Source organism: Eubalaena glacialis, chromosome 7, assembly GCF_028564815.1.
Source record: "Eubalaena glacialis isolate mEubGla1 chromosome 7, mEubGla1.1.hap2.+ XY, whole genome shotgun sequence".
In the NCBI taxonomy this organism is placed as follows: domain Eukaryota; kingdom Metazoa; phylum Chordata; class Mammalia; order Artiodactyla; family Balaenidae; genus Eubalaena; species Eubalaena glacialis.
In genome coordinates this window covers 3760238-3778950 of record NC_083722.1, presented here as the reverse complement: position 1 = coordinate 3778950, position 18713 = coordinate 3760238, and the positions used below count along the sequence as shown (strand labels likewise).

At 42.5% G+C, this 18713-nt stretch overlaps 1 protein-coding gene across 4 annotated transcripts in view; it reads right to left on the bottom strand.

Annotated features, from left to right (window-relative positions):
• FARS2 (phenylalanyl-tRNA synthetase 2, mitochondrial) overlaps positions 1-18713 on the bottom strand; it is a 453696-nt gene that overhangs the window by 335189 nt on the left and 99794 nt on the right. For all 4 annotated transcript variants that reach the window (XM_061194789.1, XM_061194791.1, XM_061194790.1 and 1 more), the window contains exon 4: positions 11133-11292. In XM_061194789.1, the coding sequence (XP_061050772.1) occupies positions 11133-11292 (160 nt within the window). The remainder of the gene's footprint in view (positions 1-11132; positions 11293-18713) is intronic.

Below are 18713 nucleotides of genomic sequence, written 5' to 3'. Positions count from 1 at the left end.
AACATGATGATTTCATATAATTCAACACCACTAAGTGCCTGGAACAAAGTTAGGTACGGTCTACACAAATTAATTTTCCTGTATTTCCTTATTCTATTCCTTTGGGTAAAGTTTATCTCTTTATACCTCAAATCTAGAAAGCTTAGGTTTCCCCCCAGTCAGACAGAAAGCAACTTGAAAACATTAGTAACGCTCAAAATAACCACAAGTAACTCTATCATCAGTGTTCATTAAGCCTGAACTCGACCTCTCCTGCGTGCACACCCATCCGAGCTGTCAGTGCCAGTGGTGTCAAAGCACAAGGACTGAACTGAACAGCGGTGTGACGGTCTCTGCCCTTCTCTAGGAACCTTCTTTTATCAAAGGACTTTGGCTTTACCACTTGTAAAACTACAAAACATTATAACTTTGGATAAAAACTTTTTTAATATTGACTAAATTCTCAAGATACAATGTCCATATGTTGGTCGCATCAAACCTCGCTCTCTTTTGGTTGAAGGCCTCCATCACCACAGCCCTCGGTTTCCTTTTGCTCAACCATCCTACAGGTGTGTCTCTTTCAGTAGCAATGAAAGTAATGGCTCCACAGTGAAAAACACACCCAGCAAAGCGTGACAAGGCAGGGAAGTCGGCCGAAGTCTCTCAGGACACATGAGATGATTAACATTACGCATCTGAGAGGCAGAACTCACTGACGACAACAGCACAGAAACTAACCCAGAAAACACAGACTGGCAAAAGCTGTGCCCAGTGTGACTAGAAAGTTTCTGATCCTTTTACCTCCTCAGATCCTTTGCTCAGATCCTTTTTAAACCTGTGACCCTGCGAAGAACGCCGAATCCATAAACCATTCGCTTCCTTTTTCTACTACCTTAAGGATTTCTTCAGTTCTTAAATTCGTCTTCCTTCACATAAACAGGAAAATGGCAAAATCTACAAAGTCCCATCTTTGAGAAGCCTATGGCTATACTTCAAACATAAATAGTCATTATTTTAAAGTAAATTATAGGGCTTCCCTGGTGGTGCAGTGGATAAGAATCTGCCTACCAATGCAGGGGACACAGGTTCGATCCCTGGTCTGGGAAGATCCCACATGCTGCGGAGCAACTAAACCCGTGCGCCACAACTACTGAGCCTGTGCTCTAGAGCCCGCAAGCCACAACTACTGAGCCTGTGCTCTAGAGCCCGTGCGCCACAACTACTGAGCCTGTGCTCTAGAGCCCGTGCGCCACAACTACTGAGCCTGTGCTCTAGAGCCCGTGCGCCACAACTACTGAGCCTGTGCTCTAGAGCCCGTGCGCCACAACTACTGAGCCTGTGCTCTAGAGCCCGTGCGCCACAACTACTGAGCCTGTGCTCTAGAGCCCGTGCGCCACAACTACTGAGCCTGTGCTCTAGAGCCCGTGCGCCACAACTACTGAGCCTGTGCTCTAGAGCCCGTGAGCCACAACTACTGAAGCCCACGTGCCTAGAGCCTGTGCTCCACAACAAGAGAAGCCACCGCAATGAGAAGCCCGCGCACTGCAACGAAGAGTAGCCCTCACTCTCCACAACTAGAGAAAGCCCGCGCGCAGCAATGAAGACCCAATGCAACCAAAAATAAAAAATAAAAATAGGTCTTCCCTGGTGGCGCAGTGGTTGAGAATCTGCCTGCCAATGCAGGGAACACGGGTTCGAGCCCTGGTCTGGGAAGATCCCACATGCCGCGGAGCAACTGGGCCCGTGAGCCACAACTACTGAGCCTGCGCGTCTGGAGCCTGTGCTCCGCAACAAGAGAGGCCGCGATAGTGAGAGGCCCGCGCACCGCGATGAAGAGTGGCCCCCGCTCGCCGCAACTAGAGAAAGCCCTCGCACAGAAACGAAGACCCAACACAGCCATAAATAAATAAATAAATAAATAAAATAAACCCAAAGTTTAAAAAAATAAAATAAAAATTAAAAAAAGTAAATTATATTAGTTAATGTGTAATTTTTATCAAAATACCATATTCTTTTACATATTCTAACAATTTAAATTTTAGTTACTTTGACACGTAACAGTAATTTTTTTCATAGCTGGTGGTAGAATCATTTATTAATTACTTTTATATTACCCCCAAATATACACTTTCTTCTTGTTTTCTCCCCATAACCTCAAAATTATAGTAAGGATTATTATAGCAGATTGAAAAAACATCTTGACATGCAGCGTGTATCAAAGATATGATATTGAATAACTACCTAAAAACTATGTTAAGTATGGCTTATTTCACACATCAAGTATCAGGAGTCTGTGAAAAAAATCTACTAAGAACTAGGCTTTTTGAATTATACATTAATAGAGGGAAATTTTTGGTAAACATGTCCAAATCATACATATTCATTATGCATTAGACTATTCTCCTTATTGGTGATTAGTTTAAATTAAATTAAATGTACATATATTATATACCTAATGGAAAATAATGCCAAAGTTCTTTCTTTCTTTTTTCTATTTTATGTGTGTTTGTCTTTTTTTTTTTGGTTTGAATGTAATAATTTACTAAAACATATTTGCAAATGAAGTTCAGAGCTTTTTAAAAATTGTCTCAAAACGCTGTGAGATTACAGCAACTGTCAAAAATTATATATTAATTTTTAGGCTACAGCCAAGTAGAAGAATAAACCAAAAACCTGGATTCAAGTCTCATCCTGCCCTTTTTGCTGTGAAACCGTGGGTAGGTTAATCAACCTCTCTGAGCCCAGCTGCCCCATCTCCACACTGTACAGCAACAGCTGCTCTGCCCAGTGGTTGTGAGCAGAGGGCCTAGCAAGCCCCAGTTTTCCCAGAGGCAGAGATGCTCTCTGGAGATGCAGGCACCTGCTCTGCTTTCTCTCCTGAAGGAGGATGCTGAGGGCCCAAAGTCTAGGATCATTCCCTCAGCTGGGACCCCAGAAATGACTGGTGAGCATTCCTTCAGAATGGTTGTGTCATAGAGAACAGACTGGTGGTTGCCAATGGGGAGGGGCTGTACAGCAGAAATTAACATAACATTGTAAATCAACTATACTTCAATTTAAAAAAAAAAAAATGGATAGTGATGTGAGCCTGAGTGGAAAAGGACTAGCAAGAACTTGAATTCTCTCAGCTCTGGCAGGACACTGCCGGCCCTACCTACCGCAGGGAACCAGGGGCACGGGCACGGGCACAGGACGGCAGCACCACGTACCAGGCAAGACCAATCAGGGCCGGATGCAGGGGGCGGGGCAGGGGCCCGGCCTCTTCCCACCAAGCCCTGCCGCCAACGCAGTACTGCGGCGCCTAACACTCGACACAGACGTTAAACAGCTGCCATTCCAGGTCACCCAACCCGCGTTCATCACAGATCTCGTCTAAACACACCCTGTAATTCATTTCCCTGACTTACTCACTCGTGAAGGGACTCCTTCTCTGCTTCCCATACCCCTTATATTTAAAGATGGGACTGTGCTATCAGAACCACCTCCCAGAGCTGTTAGAATCTAAATTTGAAAAGGCTGGCGGCCCAGACCAGAGCATATACCAGTGATTTTATATATGCTACCAAGGCTACCCTCCACTGAAGCAGAGACTTTTCCATATTGGCTATACAAATACGCAATTAATAACTGCTCTTGGGCATTAATTTTTCAATGCTGGTACCCGAGAAACAGCCGAATGTGGCAGAACTCTGATTCTCCTGCTTTCTACACCGGACACGGCAGGCACCCAAGGAAGGAAAGCGAAGCCGGGGAGAAAAAGGATGGAGGCTGCGCTCTGGCTAAAAAGAAATCCTTAAAAAACTGGGACCATCCCAGGTGAGCACAACCTAACTAGAGAAATTACCCGGCCCTCACGGTCAAAGGCACCTGACAATTCCATCTCTTCTGCTTCTGCTTGATTTAAATCAGACCCACAGCCCTTTAAACTGAATACGTACCAAGCAGCGGGCGGACAGGCAATGTTTCACAGTTCTCGGTATTGCTCTGTTCTCATAGCTTTCTTAAAAAAAATTTTTTTGAACAGTAATATATTCACAGGGTTCAAAATCAAAACACTGTAAGAGGATAGGTTTCCCTGTATAAATAGGGCATCGGTGACATCACAAGAAAAAAATTGTAAGTATGTGAGGTGATTGATGTTAACTAAACTTATTGTGGTGATCGTTTTGCAATATATACATGTATCCAATCATTATGTCATACACCTTAGACTAATACAGTGTTACAGTAAGGTCCCCTACATCCGAACCAGTTCTGTTCTCAGAGCACGTTCGTTCATTAAGTCCAATTTATTCGTAAGTCCAACAAAGTTACCCTAGGTACCCAACTAACACAATCGGCTGTATAGTACTGTACTGTAATAGGTTTATAATACTTTTCACACAAATAATATATAAAAAACAAACAGAAAATAAAGAAAACATTTTTAATCTTACAGTACGGTACCTTGAAAAGTACAGTAGTACCAGCTACATCACTGCTGCTTTTACACTTGCTTCCAGACATCCTGGGCTTGAAATAGATACTGTACTACTGTACCCTATACAGTCCTGTGCAGTAAAGTACACAGAAGCACACCCACTTGTAGAGGATGCACGCACGTGACCTGTACGCCACGGCACACAGTGGAAGACGTGAGCTCTATTTCGGCCACAGTGACTCCCTCTGCTGAGACAGATGCAAAGTACCAGGGGAAAAATAAAAGGCCAGCAACTTCTCCCACCGTTGCTGACAGTGCAACTGGTCCCACTGTTACGAGTCTTCTGCTTGGTGGAAAGAGCAGCGAGATGAAGTGTCGTTTCAGACTCCCATACGCAGGAATCCTCTTGATTAGGGCTTGGATCTTAAAATGATATTAGCATTTCTCTACCTCGCAGTGGGGTTAGAAACGGAGTGCAACACAATTCAATGCTCCCTCATCCTAAATCTGGGTGTGGGGTCCGAGGCACTGGGCTAAGGGGCCACACTCTGGCGACACGGGGAGCAGAGGGGACAGCCTGAGGGGAACCTGGTCCAGGGGAGAGCCACAGCCACGCGCCCTCTGTCCTCAACCTTCCTCCCCGACCCATTGGCACAGGACGGCTCCAGACAAACCTGGCAGACAGAAGGTTCACCCTCCGCCTCCCGCGTCTGATCCCAGAGACATGGGCGGGTCCACCATGCACGGCAAGAGCAATCCTAGGCCCGTAAGCAGATCCAGCTCCAGCACCTGAGGCCAAGTGACCTCGAGCAAGTTCCTTAACCTCTCACTGCCTCAGATTCATTCAAAATAAGAATAATATTCATCTCGCGGAGTTTTGGTGACAATTCAGTAAGGAAAAGTGTGTAAAGAATCTAAATACTCAATGGGTGATTTTTGAAATGAATGTCACTGAAAATCAGACCATGATCTAAACTCTCTCAGGTTTTTATAAAAATATGAAGAAAAAGAAACATTTCTCAAGTGCACGCTAAGGTCATCGACGTCTGCTGTTTATTTACTCTGGTGCCATGCTAAATACTCACATGCCTCCTCCAGCTTAACCTTTACACTCATGCCAGGCTGCCATAAACACTGCACAATAATCACCACTGTTCCCATCTCACAGATGGAGGAACTGTGACGGAGACAGCTTACATATCTAATCCAAGTTTACACAGAAAATGCCAAGATCAGAATTCAAAACCAGGTGTCAGACTGCAAAGCCCAATGCTGCCCTCCACTGGAGCAGACCATGAAAACTGCACTAACTGGGCTTCCAAGCAAAGCGCCCTCCAAGGCCAAGAAGGCACCATCGGCCTCCTTGTTCTCCTAACACACAACGAGAGGTAGGAGAAAAATGAGAAAACCAAAAAGCCATGGTCTATGTTCAAACATAAGAGAAATACCTCCATTGGCCAGAAACAGAACAGAAAAGCAAACAGGGAGAGGGGATAAATCACAGTGTTGCTGGGCTTGGGGTACACAATCAGGAAGAGATGCCAGGAGCTTGCCTCCTGCAGGGTAACGCGCTGCTGGCTTGGCATCTGAGCGAGGCTAAACGCTTGGAGTCAGAAGCTGGGACGGAATAGGCTCCATGCTGGTGAAAGAAGGGTGACAAAAATCATCACCAAATACAGCCTGGGGCTGTAGCTCTGAAGAGCTGTAAGCTTGGAGAGCCAAGCCCTGGGCGCTGGACCTGCCATGTCCCTAAATCAGGGCTGGTGAGTACATCTGACAGGTCCCTACAAAACCTCGTTCTGGATTTAAAGTCGGAAGAGCTCGGTGTAAACCCACACAGGGGAGAAATAAGCAAAGCGGGGAGGGCAGGAGGGAGGAAAGCAGAGAAAGGGAGAAAAACAAAAACAAAATCTTCCACTGAACATGACCTGCAGACCATAATTCCAACTACGTGATTGCTAAGTAAGAGAGCCAACACAACCAACAACCAAACCTGAAGTCACCCCAGACGAGATTAATTTTATAAAACAGCCTGAGAGTGTAAAATAAGTATATTTCAGTTACCCCAAGAGATCCATGAAAGCACAATTCACTGATTGTTCTTAAAAAAAAAAAATCATAAGGCAATCCTTCTGTAAACCAGACCTAAACAATGCATCTTTAGGATTTTATCTATCTCCTGATCAAATTCTTCTTTGAAAAGGAAAACACCAGCCCCCAGTTTCAAAAAACTAAAAAAAAAATAAAGTAATTTTTTTAAAGACAGAATATATGAAACAATGCCACACTAGACCTTGGATATCAGGTAACCAAGGACACGGATCCCTGAAAGATGAGCCTTAACACTGCCCCGGGAGAGAAAAACACAGGAGGAGCCCAGAAGTCTTCCCAGGTTGAGGAAACAGTCTGTCCTGAGAGTTCACAGGTCAGGGTGAAAGAAGAGGGCTGTAGAGAGAGAAGTCTGAAGATCTGCAGAAGATTCAATACAAATGAAAATGTCAGGGCAGGTGTGTTGAAGAAACTCCCCGAGGCCAGGGAACAGACCACACAAAAGGATTAGCAGGAATAATGCTGGGAGCTCACAAAGACCAGAAAGGTGCCAGTTCCCAAACAGCCTTGTGGAAAACCTCATAATTCATGGGTTATCAGTTACAGTACTAAGAAGGGTCTTAAGTTGGTTGTGGGAAAAACTAATCCCAAACTAAAACCCTACACTGGCCCTGCCTAACAAGGCTTAAAAGGAGATGGGAAGGATCAAAGTGTTTCTGAGTAATCCCAGAACGAAGCTCAGAGAGATTATTAGGAATACAGAAATACACAATGCGTTACAAGGTAAAGTCAACAATATCGGGCATCCTATAGAAAGTTATCAGGCATGCAAAGAAGAAGAAAAAAAAAACATAAAGTAGAGAAAAAGAAATAGCAATTCACCAAGAAATGACACAGATGACAGAACTAGTTGAAAAAGACACTAAAATATGCATGATGATGATATTTAGTACGTTCACAAAGCTAAAGGGAAGACTGAAAATGTTTGGTAGAGATAAAGAAGATTATAAAAAAGACACTAACTGAAACTAGAAAATGGGGTGAAAAGAACACTGGATGGAATTAACAGCAGATTAGACATTGCAGGAAAAAAAAATGATTGGTGAATTTAAAGATATAGCAGTGAAAACTATCCAAAATGAAACACAGAAGAAAAAAAAATACTGCAAGAAAAGTGAACAGAGCACTGGTGAACTGTGGAAAAGTTTCAAGTGGCCAAATATACATGTAATTGGAGTCCCCAAGGGGAGGAAGTAACAGAGAAAATATCTGAAGAAATAATTTACTGAAATTTCTCAAATGTGATGAAATATATATATATATCTATATATATAGATATATATAGATATATATCAAGAATTGAGCTTTCTACGAACCTAAGCAGAGAGGAACTTTCCCTCGTCCATAGATCTTAATGTCTCCAGGTTGCCTGTGTATCAACCTCCTACAGGTAGAAAGAGTATGAAACAGGCACAGTCCTGGCACATTAGCTGTCTTGATTAAAGTATCTTGAAAAATTTAAGTACTTTTTTCACTGTACCTCGAGGCCCAATAATTTCATTTCATTTAACATAAAACCCCACACAATTTCAACTTCTTATTTCTCTAGGGTAGGGAACCTGTTTGTTATCCCTACCCAGTCACCAGAGAATCATCAACTTTTTTAGGCTCCTTAAAAGCACTCCAGTTAATTCAATCATGGCTATCTCACGCTTTCTCCCAAACAGTTTCCTTGTACCAAGTCCTTAGGCCAGAAAGGTTAACCATAGTAAGTATTTTCTCCACTCAGCAGACTCCTAAGGAAAGGTGGGTCTTAAGTCTCTCTCCACCTGAGTCCTAAGGTGATGATGTCCTCTTTCCACTGAGCATCTTGTACTCGGCACAAGGCAAGGCTCTCTGTAGCCCCATGTCAGAGCGTGTGACCCAAGGCTCCGACAGGCGGAGCTTGCCAGCCAGTTCTCATCTGAAAGTGCAGCCGGCCTGGACGACACCCGAGTCCCAGGGGGCAGAGACAGCGCCACAGGGCCCGAGGCAGCCACGGCTCTGCTACCTCACCTCCAGATGTAAGACGACCCTCTCCAAATCAGACAGCACCAGACAGCCCCAAAGAGCACACTTCAAAATTACTAAAGTGACACATGCTTCAACACTCTGTAAATTTGACTCAATCTTAGGAACAAAGTAGGACTAACAACCATAAACCCAATTATTATTCTCAATCACTTTCACTTCATTTATATTAACAGGGATTCGTGGACAGAGAAAAATATGAAAAGATACGGAAGACACAGGATCCTCACTACCGACTGACCTCACTCCCGACCAGGACAACATTCATAATACAGAGCCCTGCAACGTAAGGGCCGCTCACAGACCCTGTGGAAGTTGGGTTGACAAGCAAGTTATTTTGGGAGAATCAGCACCTATGGAAGAGGGTGGCAACTGCAGCGGGGGGAGTCAACCAACTGCAATCAGGCCCAACAAAGCCTTAACCTCGCCAGAGCTCTGCGGCCTGCACCGCCCATCAGAACTGCCCTGTGGGGGGTGGAGGGGGGAGGGGGAGGGGTGGGGGGTGGATGATGGAGCTGGAGGTGGCAGGGCAGGGGCTATGGGGTGTGGGGGGGGGGGAGGGGGGGAGGGGGGATGATGGAGCTGGACGGGGGTGGGCAGGGGCTGGGGGCTGGGGGCAAACTGCTGGGCCTTTATATTCCTCCCACAAGCAGTCTTTGGCTGTGGGCAGCTCTGGGAAGGGCACTGTCCTTGGGCAAGGAGGCTTGCCCGCAGCTGTGGCGGCCCCCAAGGGAGCTGACGGCTGAGGCCACCTGCACTTCCGCCTGCAGGGTCCCGGGACGGGAGCTGCGAGTGCATCTCAGTGACAACCGTGAGCCTGTTTTGCTCTTAAACGGAAGAGACACGACTTGCCCACAGCAACACATCCAGCCGGCAGCAGAGGATCACAATCCACTTCTCCTTCAGACGCGTTCATCCAAACTGTGCTGTGAGGCCAGCGCCTGCTAAAGCGAAACTCCAGTGCTCAGCAAGGGACTGTGCCGGAGACAGCTGTAAACCGGGAAGGGCAGCAAGTGAAACCACAATGTGAGGACTCCTAAACCCCATCTTAGTGGCTCTGAAAGAAATGATCTGCTAAACACGGTACAAAACAGAGGGGAAACCATTTAGAAGTGTTTAAAATGTCAGTGTATTCCACAAGCATATAAACTGTCTAAAAGGCATATTCTTTCTTTCCAATTCTAAACCGATAACCTGTCTCGTAACAGCCTTAGGATGCTGGTGCAATTGAAATGTTTGCAGAGAATAACCAACTGCTTTGGAGAGGGAAAAAAAGCCCTGACACTAAAGCAGCTGTAATAACAAGAAATTGCCACAAGGAATAGTGTGTTCTAATTTTTAATTTTGCTTTTCAAGAACAAAGGAATACAACACTAACAATTTAAAAGAGGAAAAAGCTCAGACCATAAAAACAAGTATAAAAAGAGTTGTTGAATAATTCTGAGGCCTGCTGAGGCAGTTTCTATTATTAGCTAATTAAAGAAAGACTGAATGTGAAGTTTCTAAGTGATCTTTGGGATCTGAAATGTAACAGAGTATACCCCGACCAGCTACAGGGGTCAGACGGTGGGAGAGTCGGAAGGCAACACCCAGGGGGAGGCCCCATCTTTTTAACATCATGGCTTCCGTAAGCCTCACAGTCTAGGAATATTATTGAAATGATCTCTATCTCTCCTTTCGAAAGAGCTAACGTCTAACATGGGCTCCGAAGCCAAAACGACAGGGCTCAAAGCAGGCCTCAAATACTCCCGAGCTGCAATGTGGTCACGTGGTACTTCATTGCTCTGGGTCCAGGTTCCCTCCTCCAAAAAAAAATGGAGATTATAATAACACCTACATCACAGATGCAGGTCAGAACAAAAAAATCCTTGTAAAGGTGCTTAATGCAGCATTTGACACTATTAATTACTCTCTCTGACTGTCATCATTCACTACTATGGCTATTACTACGCTAAAGGACATCCAGACTGCTCGGACCCAGACAGGTTTACCGAGACGTTTTTCAGCATCTAGCACCCCAACCCCAGATAAAACAATTAAATGACCCCCCGAAATGCCTGAAGTAAGAGCACGGCACTTCCCTTCGGAGTGAGGGAGAATAGCCAGGTCCGAGGGCACTGTGAACACTTACCCATTGTGAGCGCTGTGAGAGCACACAGCACGCTTCCTGTGACACCATCCCCTCATCCTTCAAGTTCCTAACATGGTCCTGGCTGGGGCACCTCCCCTCCCCGCCCTGCATCTCCCCTGAGAAGCATCCCGGCAGGTGATACAAACACGCAATCATCCTTTCAGCAACGGCTGAGGTATATTAATAATCTGACATTAATCAGCCTGTTCACTTCCTCCCCATCGATGATACTGATCTCAATCCATTATCATTCTTATGAAAGGCTGTAATCATTTTTCTTTCTCTAGCTAATTGCATTTTCATATCCTCCTGCTCCTCAAACGGAATGAACCAGGAAATCCATAAGTTCTACCTCACTAAGGACCTCAACCATTAAGCCACAACTTAGAGCAAAAAGTCTAGACACAGTAGGCTTAATGATTTCAGGAAGATGGTAACTGTTGAATATTTAAGTCCCCAAAGACAAAGGCATTTAGTACCTACCATCTCCAAAAAGATGTGTCATAAGCCTGGTAAGTGTTTGCTTAAGGTCAAACTCTACAAGCTTCGTGGCCTCCAGGGTGTGTGTCTCCTGTTTATGGGCAGAGCGAGAACTCTGTTCAAAAAGCTGCAGGTTTTCTCCATCCTTTATGCCAGCAAATAACTGTAAACCAAGAAGAATAATATAAGTAAATAAAAAGAGTAGCCTGACCAGTCTATATCAAAAAACATAATGTGGAAACAAAACCCAGTAAGTCTTAGAGTCAATGAACATACTGATATTAACATTCATTTGGTATCAACTTTGAACAAAGCACTATGCTACATGTAATGGAGAGTCTTTAGGAAATTAAAAGGCACCATTCTGATCTTTGCTCATCTCTCCATTTTCCTTTTGCACTAACTTATTTGCAGTCATTTCCTCACAAGACACATTATTCTCCGTGCTAGTGGAAATACCAGTGAATCGGGTTTTCACTGTCCTTACAGTGTGACCTGAGACTAGGTAAGAAAGCACAGTCTAGGAACGAAGTCCTATGAAGCCCTCCTAAACTGGAAGTGTGCTGGACTTTGCTACCCTGTAATTCCAAAGGTCAGGACAAGACCTGAAATGTGTTTCTGCCATTTGCTACCCAGTAAACTCCAAAAAGTGATATGGGAGCTGAACTTCAGGTAATGGTTTGAAAGATGGGAATAATAAATTAAGAGACTTCATGATAATTAAATAAAATAATGCATGAAAAGCATGGAGTACCTGGCACATTGCAATGGCTAATACACTGTCCTCAAGGTCATCACAATCACCATTACTAATCACAGCTGTCATCAGTCGGAAGCTGCTTAAGCACTAAAATAAAGTGTACCATCTTTAACAACAAAGCAGGTCTTCACCTGCTGGGAGACTGACTCAACAAGGAGAACTGACCAAATCAATCTATCATTCTTTCCACCCAAAGTCCCATGAAATCAAAAATTATTTTAATAAAAGAATGAAACAGTTGCTGTTTCAAGGTAATAACGGGCTGGATAATTAGAACCAAATCTCCTGATAAAGCTACTAAAAAATACAAAAATTCTTAAAAGCATCAAAGAAGTAACACAATAGAGAGGATTTACTACACAAAACTCTGTGAGGAAGCACAAAGCCAGAAAAAAGCCCAGCACGAAGCCAGAGAGAAATACTGAGACTATCTGCCTATCCCAATTTCAACTGGACACTGAACATTGGTTCTGACAGCTTATCAATGCAAGGGAGGCCAAATTGGAAGCCCACAGTGTCTGACCAAGTTGGGATGCTAGATAAGTGCTCTGAAGGATGTATCCTCATGGTAAGAATGAATACAAAAGTGACTAGTTCTTATAAAGACTTCCAGCCAGGTATCACCTCACCTGGGTAACAGAGAGAACTTCAGGCTGTGAAAATGGACTGAGGCAACCCCAGAGTGCTGGTTCCTCTAAGTGCTCAGCAGGATCAAACACAAATCTTTTCACAAAAAAGACTCTACTTCCCAAGGTCTCAAATTATTCCTATGAGAATTAAAGACAATACAGCTGCCAAAGTCTATGTCTTTCAATATTTCCTCTAAAAATAACTTGGAACAACAAAAACAGAAAATTAAACTACTAAACACCATGCCCTCAGAAGGAAACCGAACAGTGACCCAACTTCAAATAATTGTATGTAAAAAAGAAGGAAGGAAGAAAGGAAGGAAGCAAAGCTAACTGCCATAAAGAAAGAGTGCTATTATACTCCCACCCTGCTCTTTTCGTTTGGGGTAATTAAGGACAAGCTGAGAAAAACTGAAGGGAAGAGAGAAGAAGGGAACCAGTGAGGAACTAGGTTGATCTAAAATCACCACCAGAAGGAGTAAGTGTGAACATCCTAAGAGTATCCTAGCAGATCTGACGAGGGACTATAGAAAAGGGACTCAAATGTATGCCCAATTTGAAGCTACGGTTTTCAAAAGGCATGGTTACAATGGAAGAGAAAGGGGCAAAAGAAAGTAAGATATTTTTTGGCCATTGGATAGGGAGGAGTAAAAGAAGCAAAAGAGAAAATTTAGGGTTGCACAGAATAAAACAAACCTAAAAAATTAGAGGATTTACAAAACTATTCCCCATCTTCCACTAAAACAAACAAAAAAATTCCATTAAAGACTCTGCACCTTGCTACACTAACAGAAGAGGGCACCAGAGAACTACAAAATCTAAACAACCAACAGCCCACAAAAAGGAACAAAAAAAAATTCAACTGAACTATAGAAAATTATCACAAAGAACTAAAAAATTTAAAAATTCACTCAAAACAGCTCAAATGATGAAAATCTAACCTTCTTCCCCCAAAAAAGAAAATCAAGAAGCAGAAGAAAAGTGTAAGATGACACTTGAAAACTAAATTAAATCTGCTCAAACAAGCATTTGGGAATATTGCTTGAGCCAGAAATGCAAATGTTAAGAACAAAAATAAATGAAAAACAGAAAACTGTGAACTGAGGAAAGAAAGAGAAGAAAAAAAATCGTCTCAGAACTTAAGTTTAAATTACAAGATATGCAAGGAATAATGGACTTGAAGATTTAGCAAGAAGAATTGAAGAAAAGCAGGAAAACAACCAAGAAAAGGACAATGAGATAAAGAAAGAAGAATCAGAGAGAAAATGGTGGAAATGGAAGACAGGCAAAGAAGAAATAACGTTTATATAATTGGAGTCCATGAAAGAGGAAAAACAAAATAGTGGAGGAGAAATAATGGGCACCATGTAAAATGGATACCTGAAGAACCAAATATAAGACATATCCTAGTAGAACTATTAGACTTCAAAGGTGAAAAGAAGAAATCCTCAAGACCTCCAAGCAAAAAGATCAAACAACTTAGAAAGGCAAAGCCACTGGACTAGCATCAGACTCTTCAAAAACAACATACAAAAAAGGCAACAATGACCTCACATTTTCAAACAACTCAAAAAAAAAAAATGGACCAAGAATTTTATACCCAGCAACGCTGGCCTTTCAGCACCAAGTCTATAGAAAAAGCTTTAAACATACAAGAGCACAGGGAATTTCACATGAATGAGCTCTTTCTGAAGGATCCACCAAAGCATGGGCTTTACTCAAGCAACAGATAACTGGGAAAATTTCAAACCCCCCCCCCAAAAAAAACTGATGGATAACACATTAATACATGAAATTGTAGATATGAGACTAAAACAAAGCCAGATATTAAGTTGGAAGATTAAAATACAATTCTTATATGTCATGACAAAGTAGAAATAATATAACCAAAATATGGAAGAAGAGAGAGTGAAAGTGGAATAAACTCATTGGTTTAAGGGCCAAAAATTCAATAGGAAAATGGGAGAAATACGTGAACAGACAATTCACCAAAAAAAAAAAAAAATATATATATATATATGAAAATGACCTTTAAACCTATGAAAACGTATTCAAACAGAGAAATGCAAATTAAAACAACACTGACATTATTTTTAAACTGTTGTATTGGTAGAAATTAAAAAGCAAGACAACATTCTTTTGGTGAGGCTTGGGAAAAGATGTACTCTCATACACTGTTGATGGAAGTGAAAATGGGTAGAACCCTTTTGGAAGTAAATTTGGCAATATCCAATAAAACTACATTTGCAATTCACCTCCTGACCTACTTCTTCCACTTCTGGCTATTCACCCTGAATACACCTCCAGAATTAATATATACATAACAAGGTTTTCACTGTAGCATTGTTTATAATTGCAAAGTACTGGAAACAAAGAAATGTCCATACGAAAGAGAGACATTAAATAAACTATGGTCTACCCATACAATGGAGTACTTAAGAGACCTAATAAAAAATGAGGATGATGTCTCCGAAGTGACATGTAACGATTCTAAGCTACGCTGCTACGTGAAAAAAGCAAACTGCAAAGATCATACATTATATGCTACTTTTTAAAAACTTATTATGGTACTTTTCATGTAAAAAAGAAGGGAAAATAATAAAATATACATGAACCTGCTCATTCATATAAAACAAAAATAAATAAACTTCAAAGAAATGATGAATCAGAAATGAAAGAGATTCACTGCCTACCAGAAAGTGGGTGGTAGCAGATTGCAGAATGAAAAGAGCTGGGGAATAGGATGGAGTAAAAAGAGGAGGTGGTGGGAAGGGGGCGAAGAGAGGAGTGACACTCTTCTAAGTAGACTTTTTGTATAGTTCTGACTTGTGGAATCACATTAACATTTTATGTACTCAAAACATTTAAATAATAATTAAAATCCAACCAGATGTGGTGAAAACTCAAAATGGAACACGATCAGCGACAATAGAGCCAATTCTACTCTAAACAAATGACACAGCCACATGGAAGAGAGTGGCGAAGAAAAGAATTAAAGCAAGTAAATTTGCAAAACAGTATTTTAACTGGATATTCTAAGGTTAAAGACAAAATAATCATAGCAAGTATTGTACACTAGATAGTAAACTTTGTTCCACAGAGGTATGTGTTCACTTTTCTGAAACTACCTTATGTTCATTCAAGAAGTGATCAAGTAAGTAAATATATTGTGGGTAAAGGGAACCAGGTTTCTCACAGTCACTGTCAAAGAAAATGGGGAGGGGCTAGAATAAGCCACATGGTAGTGACTTGGAATTGGAGGTACCCATATGAATTCATGTTTCTAAACACATATACAGATAGATATAGAAACAGAAGTAGGTGTGCATATATTGCCCACTTCTGTCCTTTGAGGGGGACCTAGAAGTGGTGACATCCCAGTAGCAATAGGTGCACTCAGGTCTGGGCTTCTAAATACCATTTTTTAATTAACAAAAAAAAAAAAAAAAAAAAGCAGGGCTCCTTAGAGAAATGAATGACTTTCAGGGCTGGGGCAGAGAAAATATAAGATGAACCTGGGACATCATTTGGGGCCAAAAACTGATGAGAACATGTCAAAGGACACTGAAGACTACTTGAAGAGGCTCCCAATGGCCGAATCTGGGTCAATTTGAGCAACAAAACAAATAATTTTAGTAATGGACCCTAACCCACAAAATAAAGAAATATCCACATGAAACCATGCTAATATAAATGATTACCTTCTCCCATATACATTTATTCAATTAAAGATCTTCGTAAAAGTAAAATTCTAAAAAATAATTTTAAAAGGAATGATGGATAAAGAAAACAATCAGGGGGCTTCCCTGGTGGCGCAGTGGTTGAGAATCTGCCTGCCAATGCAGGGGACACGGGTTCGAGCCCTGGTCTGGGAAGATCCCACATGCCGCGGGGCAACTGGGCCCGTAAGCCACAACTACTGAGCCTGCGCGTCTGGAGCCTGTGCTCCGCAGGAAGAGAGGCCGCAACAGTGAGAGGCCCGCGCACCGTGATGAAGAGCGGCCCCCACTCGCCGCAACTAGAGAAAGCCCTCGCACAGAAACGAAGACCCAACACAGCCAAAAATAAATACATAAAAATAAATAAATTAAAAAAAAAAAAAAGAAAATCATTTGGCAAACACCAGAGTAGTAATCATTTCAGACAATAATTAGCAATGGATGATAAAGATACTGGGGCAAAATATGATGAGAAAGATATCATCTCAAAGTATCTTCCCCCAGGTAGTACAGCTTAGGACAATGCTAAGTAAAAGAAGTCAGTCACTTGAAGACTACTTTTTAAAAACGAATATCTACAGTATTTACAATACATAGGTATAACCAAAAAATACCCATAACGTATACTAAAGACTAAAGTTTGGAAAACTCTGAAAGAAGGGAAAGCAGTAATTCATGACACCGTCAGCACAATACAGCACAGGAGAATAAAACCATGTACACAAGTCAGCTCTTATTTCTAGAGCAAATGAAACATTGGAGCTAGAAGGGACTTGAGAGAGCAGCCCAGCCAACCCCAAGTAAGGAAATGAACTGCAGAGAGGTGAAGACCCAGAGAAGCTAAGATCACTTAGCCAATTATTCCCCCGCTGGGAATAAATCACTCATCTCAGCCTTGGTTCCAGGGCCCTTAAAGTGGCTGCCTCTCACTTAGCTTTCTGTTTGAGAGACATCCGCTGGTGATAAAATTAAATTAGATTTCCATTAACTGCACACATTAGGCTGTGTCATTTGTTTTTCCACTAGGATTTCTTCTATTTCTCTGACATTTTCTTAAGTATCCTTGCAGAAACCTCAACGACCCAGAAGACAAATTCCACCCCTACTGGAACAGCTTACAGAAGCCAGGGCAGGTAGCTCACAAATGAGAAAAGAACAGGTGCGGGGAATTAATTCTAATCAGGCTTAAGAATAAAAATGGATTGCAAAAGCCAATTCAATTTAAAATTCAAAAAGCCAAAAGGATTTTTCAAAATGGCCCAGATTTTAACCACACATTTAAAAGCAAATAAAAAGGCAAATGGTCAGAAGAATAACATACATCCATGCAAAATCCTATGAGCGGGCAAGTATAAATCGGGCTTGGATGACAGCAAAACTTCAAGCAGTTATTTAGGGCTGGTCTGTGGTTCCCAAAGCAGCCATTTTTCTATTCAGCCATTTAGAATTATCCATTGATCACTGGTTTAATCCATATCATCCACCTTGCATATTAATGCTAAACAACCCCTCCCCCTCCCTCGCCGCCTCTCTCTGAGTTTCCGTGCAGATGCAACGACCCTGTAACTGACTTTGCTGCAGCTGCTGCCCGGGCTACGAATGGCTAACAGTTAGTGATTGTTTACTATATTTGCTGCCTTACTGAGAGCTCACCTTACTTACTCTAGGGCTTCACTTCATCCTCACCATCATTATTCTTTCCCCATTTTTCATATAGGGAACTTGAGGCTTACAGAAGTTAAGTAACTGACCATTGTTGCACAGCAAGTGATGAAGCCTGAATTCAAACCAAACTCTGATTTGTGACCCCATCTTCCAGGCTCCATGGTTATTTCCACGACCGCGTATGCATGATCACCTCTTCGGCTTTGGTGTAAAAAGGATCTATGGTCAGATGGATGGGATTAAGAGCTGGACAGAAGACATGAGCAGAGGGGAGAAGCCTGGAAGGCTGGTTCCACACACTGACGCTGCTGCAGCACCCTCCATAAAAGTGACGGTTTATCCCAGTTAAGCCATTATTACTGCACAAGAGCCAAGCAATCCCCCCAAAAATGAAAATTAAGGTCTGCCTTTCGAATGCCTTCATATGTGCCAGTGCATCAGTGTGAACAGTAATTTGAGGGGGACTGCACTAGAACCAAACGTTAGCTACGACAGTGTTGCCCCAGTAACAGGAAGGGCCTGTGTGGTGGAGGCCACGTGGACCTCAAGGGACTATCGGGTGTAGGGAGGCTGGTGACCCTTGGGTCCCTATCAGGACACCAGTGCTTGATGCAGGTTATCTCAGCCCTGTCCTCCTTATCCAAGGAAGGAAGAGAACCAAAGGAAAACAGCAAGAGAAATGAGGAAAAAAACTGCTTCGAGAGCTAGACAAAGAAATAATCCTAATGCAGGAGAGAAAGAGGAAGAAATGCTGCTCAAACCCAAAAGTGGTTCAGAAGAAACCCCCTGGAAGGAAAAGACATGGGTTTGT